Here is a 20,344-nt window from a genome sequence, read left to right on the forward strand (position 1 = left end):
GCCCCCAGGCCCACGCGACCGGGCCGCTGCCGGAAGTGGCGGAGCGGGTCGGGACAGGCCGGGGAGCATGGCGGGCGCGCGGGGTGCGGGGTGTGCGGCGGCGGCTGGAAGGGCGCGGCCCGGGAAGCGGCTGCCCGAGCCGGAGCCGGCGCTGGCGCCGGAGGAGGTGACAGCGGGCTGCGCGGAGCTGGAGCGGGAGCAGGGCGGCGGGGCGGGGGTTGCACGTGGTGGCTTCTCGGCCCTTCGGCCCACGGCAAGCCCGCCCAGCGTGCGGTGGGCCTGGGAATGAGAGGAAGAAAGGGTCGCTTGTCCTTTGCAGCAGGTGGCCTTGTGGGGGGCGTACTGGGCAAAGAGCACCCCCTGTGCGAGAGGCGGCTGGAGTGGGGGCGGGGCGGAAGAACAGTCTGCGCAGGAGAGACAGGAAGGAGAGCTGGTGTCCTGTGCAGCAGCCTTTAAATTATGCATCTTGCTATTAAGAAGATTTGAGCTTGCACCTTATTAAATACTTATATGTTTATACACTGCTAGTATGTTAGATCCACTGTAAAAGTTAATGAAAATATGAGAATAAGAAAGCGTGACTAGAACCCAGTGCCTGCTGCGTTAGTCACATCCTTTTGACTGGACTCATAGCCGCTCCTGCTGTTCAGCTGAACCCCAGCTCGGTTGTGGGGGTGTCGTCAAATCTGGGTCGTAGAAAGTCGTAGAAGGCATGTACAGTCGAGCCCCTCTCAGCGGACTCCACTTAGCTGGATTGTCAGGCTGCCCCTTTGCCTTGTGACCTGTCCCCTTGCTGCTCCCTGTCAGCAGGCAGGTCTGGGCGCCAAGATTGCCTGCTTCCACCACTGGGCTCTGCTCACCAGGAGCACTTGCAGCTGTGTAGCTAACTAGATATTGGAGATAAACAGCAGGAGGGAGTGTATATCAGAGTTGCTTCTATGAAAACTAAGTCGAGTGCTGTGGAATAACTGGTGAGTGCCAGATGTCCAGTTAGGTGAGAGACTTTTAAACTGTTGAGGAACAGTGAAATGTAGGATTCTGCACTCAAATGCTTTCTAAATCTACAAGTTCTTGTTCCACTTTTAAAAGGCAACCACTGGGCCCGCCCACTGTGTTGTGTCCTGTAGAATTAGGGATGTGATGGTGTCTAGTCAGCAGAGCTCTGCTCTAGTCCTACCCTACGAGGGGGTGAATGGGTGTATTCTTGTTTTTAAGTAAAGCTTACATCATTTTTATCACTCTTGAACCGACTGTTACTATTTACTGATCAATTGTTGGTCCTAGTCTGCTTGGATATGGAGGCTTCTACTTCAAGTGGGAAAAGCCCCTCAGGGGTTCTGGTCCTCTCCTGGCCCCAGCCCCTGCCCTATTGCCCTCATAGCTCTGGGGCCTTGAATACCAGGGCGGGGTGCAGAGGGTGGAGAGCAAGTGTTGGTAATGCAATGGAACCGAGCTCTAAGAAGGGGACATTGTTCTTGAAAAGTCCTTCCCCTGTGAGATGCTAGCAATTAAATGTCCCTTCCGAGGGCAGGCAGCTGTGCTGTTGGCAGAGGTGGATGGTGAGGAAGGCCTGGGTTGGGTGGATGGTTTTGGTGGAGGTGGAGCCTTGTGACCTGAGGGCTGTGGCCTTGGAGGCTGGCAACACAGACCTATGGGTCAGTGCATGGTGCTTGGTGGGCAAGGCTGGTGGGTGGGCTGTGGGGTCTGGCTGTCATCAACACTGTGCTCCTTGCAGCCCTCTCTCCTCTGTGACCTCCCGACCTCTCCGCTCGAGGATGGCAGCAATTCTGGCCTCTCTGACAGTGAGGAGAGTGTGTTCTCAGGCCTGGAAGATTCCGGCAGTGACAGTAGCGCAGACACTGCAGCTGAGGAAGAGGATGGGGCCAGCAGTGATGAGAACCATGGCGGGACGGAGAAGACCACTGGGCAGCAGGTGCGGTGGGTGAGTGAGGAGCCTCCAGTGGGCTCTCCCTCTGGATGAAGGTGGCCAGGAAGGGAGGTGCCCGCTGTGCCTTATGCTCTCTGGGGGGCTGCCCCACACTGCTTTCTTCAAGTTTCCTTGGGAACCCTAAGGCCCTTGTGTCTCCTCTGATGTACCTGGGGCACATTTGGGGCTAGGTAGACCTTGTTTGGAGCTGGGGTGCTCCAAGCTCTAGGGCACTGGTTTTCAACTGCAGTTAAGTGCTTTGTTCACAGGAACTCCAAAAATCCACATGCCTGGTCCTCCCCCTCCAGTGATTCTGATGTCACCTCTCCATGGGACTCAGCCCACTTTGCTAGATTCAGTTGTAGGGTGGATTTCTTAGGGCAAAGCCTGAGGTAGAGATTCGCGTGTGGGGGACTGCCTGGAGGGGCTAGCAGGACACACGTGAAGGGGTGGGCAAAGCAGGAGCTCCATTCCACCCCAGCCTGATCCCAGGGTGGGCAGGAGCCCGAGGGGCCCCAGTGGTCGAGGCTTTGGCATCGTATCTGTTGCTGTGATGATGGGGAAGGACGCACTCTGCTCTTGTTTTAAGTGAGAAAAATGAGAGCAAAGCTTAATTTAACTAAGATAAGGCATTTGTTATTTAGAACGTTCTAGAAACAAGTTTATAACTACAGGTGTTTATATTTCTAATGGCCCTGGTGTTCTGGAAGTTATGACCTTGCCTCATACAGATGTCTATTCTCATAATGGAAACGAAAAGGCCGTGCTTGTTTGATCTGTTTACTAGGAAGAAAAGATTTAAAATCAAGTTTAAACCTTCTACACTATTCAAGCTTTTGTTGTAACACTGGTGTGCCCAGAGAGAAGATGATGCGTTAACTGTGTTGACCGTGGTTTGTAGGATTACAGGAAACTATTTTTCCTCCTTTTTTAAACTTTTTGAAATGTCAAATATACCCTCCTCCACAAAAAATTAAATTTTACGTCAACACCGTTGAGTACAGGGTGGAAGTTCCCACTCATGCACTTGTTCCAGTTGGTGACCGCAGTTAATAATCATCTTTCTGGATCTTTTTCCCCTTCTTTTAAAATTAAACATCCACACACATTTAAGTATTTGAATATTTCCTTTAAAAAAAGGATTTTTATCCTTTTTTATAAATAGAATTTTTAAAATAATTTTTAAAAATTAAATAGGGGCCAGCCTTGTGGCATAGTGGTTAAGTTTGTGTGTTCTGCTTCAGTGGCCTGGGGTTCACTGGTTCAAATCCGGAATGCAGACCGACACACCGCTCATCAAGCCATGCTGTGGCAGGTGACCCACATACAAAATAGAGGAAGATGGGCACAGTGTTGGCTCAGAGCCAGTCTTCCTCAGTAAAAAGAACAAGATTGGCAACAGACGTTGGCTCAGGGCCAATCTTCCTCACCAAAAAAAATAAATAAAATAAAAATAAAAATTAATTCTTTTTTTAATAAAAATAATTTTTTTTTTTTTTTTTTTGGTGAGGAAGATTGGCACTGAGCTAATACCTGTGCCCGTCTTCCTCCATTTTTATACATGGGACGCCTGCCATAGCACAGCTTGATAAGCGGTTTGTATTTGTAGGTCTGCGCCCAGGATCCAAAGCCGCAAACCCTGGGCCACCAAAGTGGAGTGTGCAAACTCAACCACTAGGCCACCAGGCCGGCCCCAATAAAAATAATTTTTTATTTAAATTCTCTCAACTAGATAATGTGTACAAGAGGCTGTCTGGTGGAGGCTGGTGGAAGGGGTGCTCACTCCGGACCTGCCATGCTCTTGACCCCTCTGAGCCACTGGGCACATGCTCATCCATCTGGGTTCTTGCTCAGGTTTCTGTGCCCACATAGCTGGGTATTCTTTGCAGTTCTGCCATCTAGGGTCTGCTTGCTGGCCTGTTTAGTGAGGACTGAGGCTGCAGCCCATGAGAGAGTAAATGCCCCATCTTCTCCAGAGGGCGGGGTCAGCCCTTGGCCCTTTGCCCTCTGCCCTCTGCCTTCAGGGATGCCCTCTGAGCCCTCAGTCTGGGGAAGCTGGCCCGGGCCACCTGGGTGGGGGCAGTCCTCAGAGGGCGGTGAGGCTGCCTGTGCTCTGGAGCAGCCTGAGCTGCCCCTCAGTTGAAGCCAGGACCACGGCCCCTCCCTCCTGTGCTGTGCTGGGACAGCTTCGGGACTTCATGAGGTCTCAACTCCCGCCAGTGAGGTGTTTCCTCCTTTCATTTCATGGCCGGGCTCTGAGGGCCCATCCCTGTCTCCTGTGGGCCGTCCTGGACGTGAGTCAAAGCCATGATTCTGCCTTCCACTCGCCACCCTGGGCTGCTGCCTCAGGGCGCTGACGTCTCTGGCTGTTGTACTTTAACAGAGTGGTATGGTCGGCTCCTGTTGGAATATTTTCTGTTCTAAAGCATCTAAATCTCATTACTGCGTTTGAATTCCTCCAGGCAAGAGAGTGAATTGCAGAAGTGGGGTAGTCTCAGCTCCTTAGTGGAAATCCCCGCATCTCCCCTTTTGTTCTACTCATTCCTCCAAAGCCGTCCATGCCTCTCTGCCTGGTTGAGCTGGGTATTCCCTCCACGTCTCCTGTTCACGCCCCTCTCTGGATGACCTGAGCCCCGTTTCCATCACGCAGCCCGGTAGGTGGAAGCGGAGCCAGCAAGCCAGTCACTACTTTTTACGTACTCTCCTGTCTTCCACGAGCGCGGCCACACAAAGCATCCAGGAGTGGGCCCCCATGGCAGCTCTGTCATGCTGTGCATCGGTGGCCCCTGGTTAGGCCTGTTCCTCTGTCATCCTGAAGCCAGTGCAGGGCTGCTTACACATGGAACCTTCCACATTGGGGAGATTCCACTGGGTCAGGGCCCTCTCAGGTCTGCTGGCCCACCTTCACCTGCCACAGCCAGTGGGTTGTCACATGTCACACCATGGAGTCTTCTGCCCAGACATGCCTGCCCCTGGGAGTGGGTCCTCAACCCAAGACCCCCTTCCATTGAGCAGCTTCTAGAATTAGTGTTTCCCCGCCACCATTAGTTGTATGAATCCACGCCAGCAGTGACACATCAGCTGCTGCGCACATCTCTGCCAAGTGTCCCAGCTCTTTAACGGAAAGCCCCAGGGTCCTGTGGCGCCTGGCCATGGCCACGGCTGCCTGTGTGCTCCTGCGAATAATTGGTGGTCTTAGGTGAGCTACTTTGCAAGCGAAAGTGATGTTTGCTTGGGGACTCCCTGAAGAGTGAGATGACATCTGTGACAAGAGAAAACAACCCTACTGTCTTCCACTCCAGCTGCCTCCTTTCTAGGGCCTGGTTCTTACCAGGGCCGCCGCCGAGCACCTTGCCACACAGGTTTCCGCTAACTTCTCTTCTGCTGTGTGCTCCCACTCGTCACTTAGCCAGCTCCCATTTCTGTTTCCTTCATATTCTGTTGGCAAGACTTGTCCGCCATAACCTGTGTTAAGGCTTCCACCACTTCCTACCAAGATGGGTAGGCAGTCACCCCGCTTCTTTACCACTCTGCTTCATGCGTCTGAAGGGCATCCTGCCACGGTGTCAGGCTTATGTGATGTCAAGGACACATGTCCTGAGGCAGTGGCCAGCAGAGATAGGTCCTAATTGTGAGTGTGGCTCCCCAGGGCCTTGCCGCCTGTGGTGGGATGTACCCAGGCCAGAGGCACTAACCAGTTGACAAGGGCGGCTGAGTTACACAGGAGGGAGCCAGTTGGTTTGTTTTGCTCTTCTGGTAGTTACAAGGCTGATAGTTCATTTTCAGGGAGTCCTGCCCTGTAAATCTCTGGATTCCAGGTGTGTTTGCCACAGGCTGTCCCAGATCAGGACTATCCTGCTGAAAGCATTCCACAGATAAGGGTCCTCTTACAGCCAGATGGTCGTTGGCACGTTCTATGGAGACTTCTCTGGGCCTCTGCCTTCCTTTCCCACAGGGAGAGACGGGCCCAGCTGTGGAAGCATTGCCTTCCTGCCTGCCCAGGTACTTAGGGTCGCCCTTGCAGACGTGCCCTTCGTGGGTGGGAGTGGCCCTGTCCAGTACCAGGGCACTCTGGGTACCACTGTGTGGCACACTCCTGCCTCTCACTTTCCACTTCCTCTTGGGCCTTTGGCATCAATTTAAACACGTCCACCATTTTCTTTTTAAGGGGTGTGGGTGATTAAGTGACATACTTGTGACATCTAGGGGTACTGGAGAGCACTCGGGAGCTCCTGAGGGACATCTCTCCTGCCCTGCCCCTGCTTCTCGGTGGGGACAACCACTGTCTCTGGTCCCTGGGTCTCCTCTGGGGTGTTTTCTGTGCATCCAACCTCCTGTATGTGCAGTGTCTGATTGTTTCCTAACGAAGGCGAGCACCCCTGCACGCTGCATTCTGCCGTGGCTCCATCTCTGAGGTTCGTGCACAGCCCTCCTCCGGAGCAGTGTCTGCAGTGCCCGCCTGACCAGCCCCAATGGGTGGGCAGTTGCAATCATCCACTGTTACACGTGGTGCTGTGATCACCTCATTTATGCTAGTTCTCACACGTGCAAGCAGTTCTTGGGATAAATTCCGAGAAGAATTTCCGGGTCGGAGGGTCAGTGCATTTTTAATTGTGGAAGGAAGTCCCAAGTGTCCTTCCCGGAAGCTGTGCCACACTGCACTCCTGCCAGCCATCCTGGGGCGCCTGCTTCCCACTCCCTGCCAACACCGTATGTGGTTGAACTTCTTTATTTTTCCCACTCTGATAAATGGGAAAAAAGGCTTCTTGTTGTTGCTTTATGATTATTTTCTTTCATCAGGAATGAGGTGTCTTTTCCTGTGTTTCTGTGAGAAGTGTTTCAGCTGAATCTGTAAGCATGTGAAGTGCAGAGTGTTCATTACTGTCGTGTTTCGAAGGTCTGGGCTTGGGCTCTGTGAGTTTCGTTCTGTTCCCTCCGCATGGGTTAGAGGATGCCATGTGGACCCTGGACGTCTGCCTCTTCTTAACCTGGGCCTCTCTGCCTGGCTTGGCCTGCATCCCCCGACCCCCAGCCCTGCCCTAGCTCATGGCTGAGGTGGACCCCACTGTTTCTGGGAGTCGGGGATTGCCACAGGCTGACTGCAGGGTCTCGTGAGGTGTCGTCGCGGTGCTGACAGGAGCTGGAGGTTACGCTTCCAGCTTGCTCACCTGGCTGTTGGCAGAAGGAACTCAGGTGAGGAAGAGCACGGTGTATTTGGGGGGCTGGTAAGTGGGTGGGAATGACATGGGCCTAGAAAGGTGGGGGCCGTGTGCTGGTGTCTCCCCCACCCTCCTCCTTGGAGCAGGTTCGTTGTAGGGCCCAGCATGTTCACAGTGAGGCCCAGTGGCTTCAGCCTCCTTGCAGCCAGTGGATTTGCTTGTCCAATTTGATTTTTTGTGTAGTCTTGGGGTGGGGAGCTCCTTGTGCTCCTCTGCTGTACCGATCTCATCTTCTTCCTGGATCAGCTCGCTCCTTTGCCTCCACTCTGAGCACCTGCTCCTGTCTCCAGCCCCTCACTCCAGGTCCCCTCAGGACTGACAGCCCTGTCCCTTGTCCCTGTCCTTCACTGCCTCTTTGACCTGAGTCCCTGTCTAGAGACCAGTCCCCCAGTCACCTGGGCCCACCCTCCAGCTCTTGCTCCTCACCCTCTGACAGCATGTCTGCAAACCTGCCCGGCCAGGGAACCCTCTGCCCAATGGCTGCACCAGCATCACCGAAGGAAGCCGAGTGGAGCCCTGCACTGTGTGCCACCTGCGTGCCAGGTGCCGCTCCTCCACACTCCTCGGCCTTGGCCACACTCCTGCCCCCACCTCTCCCACATCCACCTCCCACCTCACCTTGGCTCTCTGCTGACCAGCCACTCCCTTCCTGCCTCCACTCTCAGGCAGTGGCGTGGCTGCCAGTTCAGGGAGAAAATCGACATCGGAGGAGAATTTCCTTAGGCCTCCCACCCCCGCCATGCCCCCTGCCCCATCTGAGCCCAGGTCCCTGTCCTCCCGTCACCCAGGACCTCTCTCCCTCCCTGCATCCTCCCCAGCAGCACTTTGCAGTGCTTGTAGTGGGCCTTTCTGGTCCCGCAGGAAAGATGATGTTGCCGACATTGTGTCTTCTCTTGATTCCTGGTGTCTAGTGGATTTGTGTACTTGAAGCCATTTTTTCCCTTTTGTGATTATTTAGATCCGTTTCTTCCTACTTGGCCTGTTTGCTTTGGTTCTCTCTATTTATATGGGATGTTTTTCTATTTTGTTTTCTTATTCTTTTGTGCGAAAGTTTCCATTTTCATTAGTTCAGTCTGCTTGCCACCTTCAAGAACGTAACAAAAGACCTAGTAGTAATGCCCAACGTGTAAGGAGCATTTTCCAGATAACTTAAGAGTTCTGCCTGTAGTGTCTGTGTGTGGAGCTTACTGTAAACTCTTGGGCAGGAGGAGCCCACCTGGGGCTCAGCATGGCTCTGGAGCATGGTGGGTGGGGGCTGCCAGGATGTAAGGAAGTGGGCTGTGTGAGTCTTGGGGTCCAGGCCATGGTGCCGCTGTGTACTCTGGGGTCTGGGTGTTGGCGCCATCTGGTGGAGTGTGACCTGGGAACTGTGGATTGTGGGGTACGAAGGATGGGGCATGCCCAGTGATTCTCACTGGCTAGTTAGTAGAGACTACCTCAAGTGCCTGGGCATGTACCAAGGAGCCGTGGACGTGATCCAGCGGCTGGAGTGGGGACGGCCCCTGTGGGGGAGGCAGGCAGCTGTTCCACTGCCCATTCCAGCATCAAACAGCCATTTTGTCACACTCTCATTTCTGGGCATCAGAATTCAGGCAGGGTGTGGTGGTGTTACGTCTGCGTTATCGTAATCAGTGGGATTGGGGGATCCCACAGCCTCCCTCAGCTGGGTTCCACCAGAGAATTAGGCTCTACCGCATGGAGCACCTCAGCTTCTCCTGTGCCCCTCCAGGGTTCTGGTACATTCTGTCCTAGGAGGATCATCACTCACATCACATCCCACATTCTGGGGCTCAGGTGACTGTCCCAAGCGAGAACGGCGGGGGCCTCTTCACTCATGTGTCCAGGCTGGGGTGACCTGAATAGTTGGCACTCGCTTGACATCTCTGTCTACCTGTCTGTCTCCCTCTGTGAGGGCTCAGGGCTCTGAGGGCAAGCATCCAGCATACAAGGCCGAGCTGTAAGGCCTTTATGACCTAGACCTGGAGCATGTACTGTCAGTTTGGGCTGCTTCCCTTGGGCGGGTGAAGCATCCAGAAGCCCATGCAGATTCGGGATGGGGGCACACAGACTCTGCCTCTTGATGGGAGGAAAGTCAAAGATTTGCAGTCATGGTTTAAAACAGCCACAGTCGGGGCCGGCCCCGTGGCTTGGTGGTTAAGTGAGCGCGCTCCACTGCTGGCGACCCGGGTTCGGATCCCGGGCTCGCACCGACGCGCTGCTTCTCCGGCCATGCTGAGGCCGCGTCCCACATACAGCAACTAGAAGGCTGTGCAGCTATGACACACAACTATCTACTGGGGCTTTGGGGGGAAAAAATAAATAAATAAAATCTTTAAAACAGCCACAGTCACATTCCCCCTCCCCTCAGCCCCCTCAGCACTCATCTCGTTGCCATGTCAGCTCTGGCCCCAGCCCCAGGGTCTTGTCTAAATCAGGCCCAGGTGCAGGTGAGGATCCTCAGGCTCCTCCCCACACAGCCAAGTGCAGTAGTGGCACCAAGTCACACATTAAACTTCTGTTCTAAATAGGGAAGCAGGTAGCATGGAGCAGTCACTGGTCCGTGGTGTTCCTGAAATTGGCCAGGCACACACGGCCATTTCCTGGTGCAGTACTGGCTCCTGCTCCTGAGAATGACTGTGCCCCTCCTCTGAGTCACCTTGTTCCCTGAAAAATGAGAGGTGTTTCCGTCTTGTATTTTCTCTGGGCTTCTCAGACCCCACTGGTGTATTTTCTTTAAAAACTGTGTGGGGGGCTGGCCCCGTGGCTTAGCGGTTAAGTGTGCGCGCTCTGCTACTGGCGGCCCGGGTTCGGATCCTGGGCGTGCACCGACGCACCGCTTCTCCGGCCATGCTGAGGCCACATCCCACATACAGCAACTAGAAGGATGTGCAGCTATGACATAACAACTATCTACTGGGGCTTTGGGGAAAAAAAAGGAGGAGGATTGGCAATAGATGTTAGCTCAGGGCTGGTCTTCCTCAGCAAAAAAGAGGAGGATTAGCATGGATTTTAGCTCAGGGCTGATCTTCCTCACAAAAACAAACAAAAAAACCCAAAAAACTGTGTGGGTCTCCTAGGTATCAATATATGTCTTCCCTGTTAGATGAGCCATATGTACAGAGCTCTTTGGAAGCAGCCCTTGTCTCTGTTGGGCTCCCTGGGGCATCTTAGCAGCATTATTGTCCAGTCTGGAGAGTCTGCAGCATGGTATTAGGTTCTTGGAGGCTCCTTTCTGCAGGGGGTCTTGGCTGCATCCCTGGATCCCTGGATCCCTGTTACCAGCAGCAGTCTGGATTTGACGTTTGTTCTGAGATGTCAAGGACCCGCACACAAGCCCGGCTGCATCTCACAGTGACCTTCAGGTGTGGTGGCTGCTCCTCTCCTCCTGCCTTCCAAGTCACTGACAGAACCTTCCTTTTTTTTTTATAATTTTATTTTTTTTCTCCCCAAAGCCCCAGTAGATAGTTGTATGTCATAGCTGCACATCCTTCTAGTTGCTGTATGTGGGATGCGGCCTCAGCATGGCCGGAGAAGCAGTGCGTCGGTGCGTGCCCGGGATCCGGACCTGGGCCGCCAGCAGCGGAGTGCGCGCACTTAACCGCTAAGCCACGGGGCCGGCCCTGACAGAACCTTCTTGTGGGCCGGCCTGACCTGGACCCCACGGAGAAGGCAGTGCAGGGGGTGAAGTTCTAGCTAGGCCAACCCAGTCTGAGCCACCACAGCGGCTGTCACTGTCCTGCTTACCGGAGGAGATGGAGGGGCCCGTGCTGCTGCGTGCCTGGTTGGCGGTGGCAGTGGGGTGTGGCCAGGCTGGGCCTGATGCTGGGCAGGAGTGGGTCTGTTGCAATCATAATAAGATACCATTGTTTGGATACCATCTGAGGCTGTCAGAACCCCCTCGGGATCCCTCCTTTGGTCCTTGTGGTACATTCTGGTCCTGGGGTTGGGCAGAGAAGCAAGCGCGTGTTCCCTTGAGGACCAGGTCCAGAGGCCACCTGGGATTTGGGGACAGGGCCTGGCCCAGCCTCCTGGTGCTGCTTCCTTGTGGCCCTTCCCACAGGCACCCTCCCCTGCTTCTCCTTCACCCGCCCAGAGGCTGTTCCGGGCTGCTGCCCAGCTGTTGGTGCAGCCTCCCTCTCCCTAGTGGCCAGTGCACCCTTCTGTGCCCCTGGCCCTGCCTAGACGCTGGTACCGGACTCCAGTTGCCCACCTCCCACTGCCCTCTTTGCTGACGCCCCACATTCCCTCACGCTGGTGTCCTTGTGCCCCTCACCTCGGGGGTGGCTTGCTGTCCACCAGTTGTCCCTCAGTCCTGCTCTGCCATGGCCTGAGTCATCGCTCTGTGCTGCCCCTGCCGTCTCTCTGGGCTCCTCCACCCCACAGCCTGCACCTCGTCGGCCGCCTGGCTGTGGAGTCGCCAGTTGTGATGTGAGGCTGCACACCCCTCCTAGGAGATGCCCATCCGAGACCCTCGGTTCCCTGGCCTAGGGACTTGCTACAGAGCCCCACTTCCCTTTGGCCTACCTGTGGCCCCCTGAGCAGTCCATGTGAGTGTGTTTAGGGGGGCAGCGCCACGCAGGGTTGAACCAGTCTTGGGGTGTGTGCTCATGGGCTGCGGGCTCTGTGGATCTGGGCAGACCCCACCACCTTGTGTCTGCGCCTGAGAACCAGGAGTCTCGGATGCTAGTGGCCAGGGCTGGGCTGTGTGAGACAGGAGGCGAGGATGGCGGTGTGCCAGGAGCTGCATTCCCACGTTAGCCTTTTCTGTGTTTGATGGTTTTGTGGTCTGCTTTCTTAACTCTGAAGTTTTTTTTTAAAAAATGGCCAAAGCCCGACTACAACAAAGTGTCTCCAGACTTTGAAGGGATGGGGTCTACCCTCTGCTTCTGGGAGGTGGGCTGCGCCCCGCATCGCTGCTGCCCCCTCGCGGCCACCACCTGCCCTGCAGTGTCAAGTCTGGAGGGAGGATGCAGCTCCTCAGTGCCCCGAGGAGGGTTAGATGTCCATCTCTTCTGTGTGGGAACTCACAGCCCCACTGGCCATCACTGCTCGCCTCGCCCAGGGCCTGCCTGCGTCTGGCTCTCCGTGCCTGCACACTGCTGCCTCGGGCCAGCCAGCCATTGCAGGGTAGTGTGAGGTGCATGGAGTTCTGGAGGACAAGGGACATGTCTGTTTTCTCCTGCCAGGACCCCATGACCACGGCCTGTGGCACAGGTGGTGTGGGACTCGTGGGAGTTTAGCACCTGGTGGAGAACATTGGGCAGGCTGGCGCTGTGGGCAGCGGGGGAGCCTAGCCTGAGGGCACCGCTGTGGACCCTGCTGCAAGGAGTGGCCTGCTGGCCGTGGCTTGGCATTGGGGTGCTTGTCAAGGAGACTTACAGACTGCTCAGCCCTGAGGTCCTGCCAGTCCAGGGCCTGGGGCAGGTGTGCCTGCCGGTTGCTGCTGTGGGTGGGCTCCTGCAGGTGAGAATGGGAGGAGAGCTTTGGGCCCTGGGCAGAGGCAGGAGCTTGGGGCGCGCCCTCCACCCGCGCCCCACGCCCGCCAGGCAGTGCTGACCCACTTTCAGCAGGCAAGGCTCCCACAGTGCACAGCACAGGGAGCAGGGGGTGGGGGGAGCCGTGGAAACCGAATTCCGCCTTGTTCCTGGCCTGGAAAAAAACTTAGTCTCCCACCCCTCTTGCACTGAGGGGAAAAACAGGCGAGAGGAAGAGCCGCCTCTCAGGCCCTTGTCTCCTGCCCTGGCAGGGGGAGTGGGCTCTGGGCGGGGCGCCTGCACTCAGGGACTCCTGCTCCCAAGCACTTGACTGCTCCCAGGGGTGAGAGGTGAGGCTGTTTTCCCCATCAGCCCTGGTTCCGGTACACCCGACCCCCCCAAGGGGAGAATCTGTTTTCTAGATGGGGGATGTGAATGCTTCGTGGCACCTGCTCACTGACCTGGTGGGATGGGGTCGGCCTGGGGCTGTGGACGTGGTGGGCAGAGTGGGGGCCTGGGGGCTGTGTCTCCCCAGCATTCTGAGGGTTTAGGGCACCTCTCGGGCCCTTAGTCGGCTGGGCTGGACGTAGCTCGCAGCTGCTGCCGGAGTCTGCAAGGCCTCCGTGGGGTGAGGGTCTTGCCCTCCGAGTGAGTGGGCTGTGGGCGCTATCAGACGGCAGCTGACAGCGAGTGCCATGCGCTTCCCCCAGGTGGACTTGCCCAGGTGTGGGTGACTCCCCAGCCATCACCTGCTGCTGCCGAGTGGCCACCCCCGCCTTGGCCCCTGACCCTGGGCTGCCTCTGGGCCAGGTGGGAGCTGTTGGGCTGGGAATCCTACAGCTGTTTTTTCATTAAGGGCTGCGGAGGTGGCTGGGCCCTTGCTGTTGGCTTTGTTGCTGACTGCTCCTTTTCCAGTCTGGCACCAGGTGTCAGCCCCTCCCTGGGGTCTTCCCCCAGAGCCTGGATATCATGATGGGTCTGGCCCTTGACAGAGGGCCCTGGTGGGGCCCCCCCAAGAGGCCCACTTGGACCTGGGTGTCCCTGGTCTTGTCTTGAGGCCCGGGGCCAGGTTGGAGCTGCTCAGAGATTGGGGTGGTGGGAACCTTGGCCTCAGAGTCGGCAGAAGGGACAATTAGTTCTTCCAAAGCCCCCCACCACCGAGGGGGCCAGGGGACCCTGGGCCTGGGATCTGCCCGAGATCAGAGGGTGTCAGTGTCCTGAGTAATCATCTCCCCTTCTCTCCACAGGCCGAGACTCCTTCCCCAAGGACAGAGGTGGCTCGAGCGCAGGGCGGCGATGAGTATGCAGAAGACAGCTCTGATGAGGAGGTAGGACTGGGGCCATGTGGGGTGGGGGTGGGGGACCTTTCCCAGGTGGGCTGGGTAGCCCTGGCTACCGCTAGGCCTGAGTGGGCGTCCTGGCCCAGGGCCCCACTCCCAGTCTGGAAGAGCGATTTCGGGGTCAGGGACACATGACTGCAGGAGGGTGTGTGTCATCGCCTGGGAGGGAAGGGGCGTTGGGTGTGGCCATGTCTCGGCCTTGGGCCCTGGACCCCTGGGAATGTCTGTGGGGTGGTTGGCCGATGCTGGGGTCCCCCGAGTGCTCTTTGGCGGCTGTGCTCACACTCTGGGTGGGCATGGGGAGGCGGGGGGGCTTTCCTCACACCAGCCGACCTGTGCTGGGCCCCGCGGTTGGCGCGCCTGGGGGCTGCCCTGCCAGGTACTGAGGGCAACACTGCCTGTCAGCCTCCTGCAGGAGACTGCAGGCCCTGGGTGCTCTGCCCTTCCCCCTCCTGCGTCCTCGAGGCGCGGGCCGACGTGGGCCTCAGCAAACCCATTCACCCCTCTCAAGTTTGCGAGTTGGAAGGGAAGAGCTTGGTGTCAGGCGGGGGGTGCTCAGTCTGCGTCCACAGGCCCTGACGGGGGCCCGGGGGGGGAGCGGGTGGAAGCTGAAGGGCTCTGAGCCCCGAGGTGGCTGTGGTGCTTGCCCACCTGTCCTCTCCTTGGTGTGTCCTCTCCTTGCCACCGGGCAAGGCCGTGGCCCCTGTGCCGAGCCCTCCGGTGTGAGCCCCCCAGGTGTGTGTCTCCTTAGGCAATGCCTCCTTGGGGGCTGGAGGCGGTGGCTCTGGTGCGGGGCCTGCAGGGACAGTGGTCCTCGCCCCTCAGGAGCTCTTCCTGCCCCTGTCAGGGGCTGTCCGGGGCCTGGGGAGGCACGCGCCCCCTCCCCTGCTCGTCTTCTACCCCCCACCCCCGCACTCTCTTGGCAGCGGCTGCAGGAGCCTTGGCCGCCCGCCCGATCCGGTCTCTGTGCGTTCAGAGAACAGAGACAAAACAAAATAAATTGGTTTCCTGGCCGGAGCAGCGGGCGCACTCGGCGAGGGGGGGCCAATGCAGCGCGGCTCCCTGCCTGTCTCCCCCCCTCCCAGGGGCTCTGGCTGTCGGCAGCCACATCCTGTCGGCTACTTTTTTATATTTGGTATTTTGAGAAATCGATGATGATTGTAAATTGAGTGCTGAGGCTGGGGGAGGGGCGTTCGGCCTACCCTCGAGGAGATGCTCCTCCTGGCCTGGCCTGTCCCGGAGCTGCTGTGGGGGCTGCTTCCTCTGGCGATGACTATCCCATATGTCAGCCTGAGTGACAGGAGGGAACCGCGATGCCCGCCCGGCCAGCGCTTCTGCCAGCACAGCCGGCCAGCGGCTCGAGGGGGCGGCAGAGCTCAGCTTTCAGGAGCCAGGCCAGGCCCGGCAGATGCTTCCTCTCCCAAGAAGCGCGTGTGCCGAGGGTGCCTGTGCACCGAGGCTGCCGCTGCGTTTCTGCGATCCGAGCAGAGTGGGGTGGGCTTCAGGGAGCAGGCCTGGGAGGCTGGGGTGGAGTGGGTCCCATTGGATGCCCAGACAGACAGGGTGCAGAGTGCGGGGTCCTGAGGTGACTGAGAGGGCATGGAGGGGGCACAGAGGCCTGTACTCCCGAGGGCTGTGCCGTGGTTGGTTGGCACCTATGAGGGGCCACAAGCTGTGAACATCACTCGTGTCGGGGCAGCCCTTTCTCCTGGCAGTGTCTTTGGAGGTGGCCAGTGGTGCCAGGACCCTACTTAGGCTCTGGACAGCTCTCAGCAGCAGGCAGGGGGTCCTGAGGGGGTGTGTACTCCCAGGAGAGAGAGCCTCAGCAGGAATGGAGCTGTGGTGGCCGTGTGGTGGAGTGGAAGTGCCTCCTGGCCTCCCCTTCCCCTGGTCCCTGCCCCACCTGCCCCCCCGCCACCCCCCAGCCAGTCTGGATCTGAGGCCTGGGCTGGGGGACATTGGGGCTTCTGGGCCCTCCGACTGCTGGCCTCTGCTGGGCCTGGCTTTGGGGACCCCCCCACCCCAAACACTGGTGAGGGACGTTCCACCTTCACAGCTTTCTGTTTCCATGCATTTGCTCTCCTCAGTCACTTCCCCCAAATTCACATCCTAAGCTGCAGTAGGGCCAAAGCCTCTTGGATATGCTGCTGGGCCTGCTGGGGTCCTGGCCACCGTGGAGTGCAGGGAGCCCTGAGGACTGGCGAGCTGTCTGCCCCGCCCCCACATGTCCACCTCACCCCTCTCCCAGGGCACCCGGCACCTCACAGACGTGATCTCATCCAGCCTCCAAGACCCCAGGGAGGGGGGGCGGGGCCGGAGCAGGGGGCTGGCGGCCTTCGCATAGCGTCCTCTCCTCTTTGTTTCAAGCAGCTGGGAGAAACTGAGGCTGGCGGTGGGTAGACAAGCACCTCCCAGCAGGTCTGCAGCTGCCGTGTCTGTCTAGGCAGTGTGGTCAGGATGGAGGGTTCAGGGCAGCTGTGAACTCTGGCCAGAGAGGCTGGGAGGAGCCTCCCTGCTCAGCCGCGTCCCAGACCTCATGGGCCTGACACCCTCCTGTCCCCTGCAAGACCTCCGCAGAGACCTGAGACCTCTGCTGGGGTATGGGGCGGGGAGCGGGGCTGCAGCCCTGGCCGGCTCCACAGCGCCCTGGCTTCAGCTGTAACTCAGGATCCCGCAGGGACGGCCCGGGCCTGTCTGTATCCAGAACCCGCGATCCCCTCTGCTCTCTCGCCAAACGCCGTTAATGGCTTCTCCCAGCTACTGAACCGGCAGCTGCCTCCAGCGCTGGCGGCCTCCCGCTCCTCCCGGGGCCGCCCGCCCCCGCCTGTCCTGGCCGCCCTCGAGCTCAGAGCGCTTGCGTCGCTGCTGGCAGCGGGAGCCTGTCGGCTCAGGTTTCCGAGCTGTTTGTGGAGAGCGCCCGGCGCTCAGCCTGCTCGTGTCTCGGCTTCACAGACCGCCCCAGCCTCCCTGGCGGCCTTCCACCCCCGTGGCCAGCCTCCGAATGGGGCCGCTGGCTGGGCTCCTACGGCCCCTCGGGTCTGGTCCCTTGCCAATGGTCTGCCCCCACTGGCCTCACTTGGGAGGGACACTGGTGTGCACTGCTGACCCACAGCCTTGCAGGTGGCCTCAGGGCCTGGTGGGTGTGATGGCTGTGACCGCAGAGTGCCCCTTGGTGCCTTTGCCCAGCTCCACCCTGGGCCAGGCGCACAGTGCTTGGATGGGGGAGACGCCCCTCCTCCCGCCAGGGCGCCCCCGCCCTGTGTAGGCCTGGTGCTTCCCAAGAGCCGCCCTTTGTGTCCGATTTTCCTACTTGGGAGAGGGGATTCCCCTAAGGGGGCAGGGTGGGGGTCGGTGAGGAGGGAGCAGTGGCAGAAGCAGCTGCCCTTACGAGGGGTGTTGTGAGCATGCTGCAACAAAGCAGAGTCTCTTGGGGCCTGGGGGCCCGTGCGGCAGCTGGCTGGTGAAGGTGGGGCTTCTTCAGAGCCATGTTCTCCCTCCGGCTGGGGCACATGGGTAGTGGCGGCCTGGGCGCACTGTGGGGGCTGCTGTGTGCCCACTTGGTGCCAGGTTCCTTGGCAGCAGGAGCCCAGCAGGCGGGTGGGTGGAGGGTGCTGGGACAGCCTCCGGAGGGAGGAGGGGTTTCCCTGGGCTTGGAGGTGTGGCCGGTGGAGCCAGGAGCTGGAAGGGCAGGGTGTGGAGGGCAGGTTCTGTAGGAGAGGTGGGTGGGGGTGCTAGCTGCAGAGTGGGGGCTGGGCACGTATCCCAGGGGCCCCAGGTGGGGGCTGATGTGTGTGGGCAGTGCTTGGGGCTGAGGGGGAGTCCTCCAGAGCAAGCCTTTGGAGGGGGTGAAGTTGGGGACTGGGGGTAGGTGTGGAGCTCCAGGATCAGGCCCAGCTTGAAGCAGCAGCTCTGTCTTTGAATAGCGGGGCCCAGAACAGACCCTTGCCCCGCTCAGCGAGGGTCCCTGAACCTGTGTCCCCTCCAGCACTCCCAAAGGTGTTCCTGGGAGCCCCTGCCTGCAGGAAGCCGTGAGTCGGGGTGCCTCACGTGGGAACGCCCACTGCACCCTGGTCAGCCCCAGGAGAGGGACCAGTGGGTGGGGCTCTGGGGTATCAGAGGACCCGGGAGCATGGGCAGCCTTGGTGCCCTCTCGCCACCCTGTGGACCCCATGGGGGCAGACTTGCTCACCTCCAGCCTTGGAGATACTGGTAGGGGGCCAAGCAGTGGGCTCCGAGGAGCCCTGTGCCTGAACGTGTCTAATGGCTCAGGGGTGGGCCTGGCCAGCAGCTCTCTCTTAGGGGGCCAGACAGACGGAGGTGGGGTGTCTGGGCTGGCCTCTGCAGAGATGCCCTGCTACCTGAGTCAGCAAATGGAAGGGGCAGTCTGATGGAAGAGGTTGGAGAAGGCGGTTCTGAGTTTCCTGCCTGGCCCACCCCAGCCCAGCTGGCTACAGCCAGTGGGCTCTGCTTCTGGCCCTGTCCCCTGCTGGGGTCGTCTCGGCTGGCTTTGGCCTTTGGGGCAGGAAGAGGCTGAGCAGGACCTGGCTCTCTCCCTTTTGGTCTGCCAACCAGCACTCATCCTGCTGGAACCTTCTGTGGGTTCAGCTGCAGCAGGTGAGCCGGGGCGCACAGCCCAGCCTCCTCCTGCCGGGCACTCCGACAGAGATTAAACACCGCGGAGGGGTGAGGAGGGCCGGAGGCTCAGGAAGGCCGAGTGGTGCTCCGAGACAGGCGGGAGCTTCGTGCAGGGGAGCTGAGCGAACACTGCCGGCATTGTAATCGGAGAGGGGCCGGGAAAAGAGAGAGACCGAGCGAGGGCGGCTGACCCCGCGCTCCCGGGGGACAGGTGGGAGAGGCGAACGAGGAGAGAGTGAAGGATTCCAGAGGTGGGCCGGCTTCCTCTCTCGCAGACAGACACGGGAGGGAGGTGGGCAGCGGGCCAGCGCCGTACCTGCAGTTCCAATCTGCGGTCCTGACAGCTGCAGCCACTTTGGGGAGGGGGAGGGGAGCAGAGGGGGCTCATCGAGAGCGGAAAAGTCCCAGCCGACACATCAGCCAGTTGCTGCCTGTGTCGGGTGCAGTCTGGGGGGTGGGGGACCCCTGCCGGTCTCATCCCACAGGCTTGTCCTTGGGGCAAAGTAGCCCCCCAGGAGAGCGTGGCTGGGAGCTGTCTGTGCCTGGCCTGGGCTCCCAGCCCCAAGCACGGTGCCTGACCTGGAGGGGTCTGCGGGCGCTCGCCCCTGAGGGGTCACATGTGCTTCCTGGCAGCCCGCAGGTGCTGCGCAGGGTGGGGGCCGGCTGGCCTGCGGGCGCAGGCGGCCTGGTGATGAATCATGTGGTGCCGCCAGCAGCTCATTCCCCAGACCGGGGACAGGGAGCTGACAGCTGAGGCCGATCGGAGTGTTTCCAGCCCAGCTTGGCGCGCAGAGGCAGCCGCTGGCCCAGGGTGCGTGCCGGCCCCTCCTTCTAGCTGCCTCTCGGGGGTACACTCTCGAGCCCTGGGTCTTTGTCCCTAGGGCTGGTGGAGGGTGAGACGAGCATTCAGAGAAGGAAGCAGGGGCTGCGGTGGGTGGGGAGCACCTGCCATCCCGGCCCGGAGGCTGGGAGTAGCTGAGTGGACTCGTGTGGGGCCTCGGGGCTCAGGCAGGCCCACCACCCCCGGTCTGGTTTGAATTTCTGTAGCGGTGGAGGGTGACGGTGTGCTCCTCCTCCTCCCCTCTGCTTCCTCTGCTGCTGGCTGGCGGGCCAGGCCCTCGGCCGCTGCTGCTACCGGTGCAGCTCAGGGAGCGACCGGGCCTGCTGCCCAGGCCTCAGGCCGGCCAAGCTGCAGCCGCTTTTGGAGTCACAGGCCCAGCAGCGGAGGGCTTGGCCCGCGTGCACCGCGCCCTGCCCGGCCGGGCCCCTGGGGACCGTCCCAGTGGCCTGTCGTCTCCCATTGACTTCCCAGCACCCTCGACCCCTCTCCTCTCCTATGTGGGCTCCAGACAGGGGTCTCCGATCAGTGCCCGTGTCCCTCCTCTCGCCCTGTCTGTCCTCAAGCTCTGAGGGTGTCCCTCCCTCTGCACTCTCTTCTCTCAGGCCTTACGAGGTGCGGTTCCTCCGTCTGCCCCCAACACTGGCCAGGTCACCCTGTGACTGCCACCCAGCATCTTGGGGGGCACCTCCAACCCAGAACCAAGCCTGGAAATGTGAGGCCAGTGGGTGAGGGGCAGGTGGGCCGCGGACTCTCCCCACAGAACTGCACGGAGCCCAGTGGAGCTGGGGCGGCAGGCCTGGAGACCCTGGGGGCACCTGCCTGCCCGGACACCTCCCCCAGGTCGTGTTCTCGTAGCACTGGGGTGCCCAGGAGGGGTGGGGTGCCCTTCTCTGCCCCCAGCTGGACCC

The 20,344-nt window shown here is 59.4% G+C and overlaps 1 protein-coding gene across 3 annotated transcripts in view; it reads left to right on the forward strand.

The window, feature by feature from the left end:
- The first annotated feature begins 19 nt into the window (after positions 1–19).
- The window catches only part of BOP1 (BOP1 ribosomal biogenesis factor), a 28,103-nt gene continuing 7,778 nt past the window's right edge, over positions 20–20,344 (forward strand). For 2 of the 3 annotated variants that reach the window (XM_087447250.1, XM_087447252.1), the window contains exons 1-3: positions 20–166; positions 1,736–1,942; positions 13,868–13,948. In XM_087447250.1, coding sequence (XP_087303376.1) covers positions 68–166; positions 1,736–1,942; positions 13,868–13,948 — 387 coding nt within the window. In that variant the 5' untranslated portion in view covers positions 20–67. The remainder of the gene's footprint in view (positions 167–1,735; positions 1,943–13,867; positions 13,949–20,344) is intronic. The other variant, XM_087447251.1, reaches the window with a different exon arrangement.

The sequence above is a fragment of the Ceratotherium simum genome, chromosome 23 (genome assembly GCF_057802395.1).
Source record: "Ceratotherium simum simum isolate JZ-2026a chromosome 23, ASM5780239v1, whole genome shotgun sequence".
Taxonomy (NCBI): domain Eukaryota; kingdom Metazoa; phylum Chordata; class Mammalia; order Perissodactyla; family Rhinocerotidae; genus Ceratotherium; species Ceratotherium simum.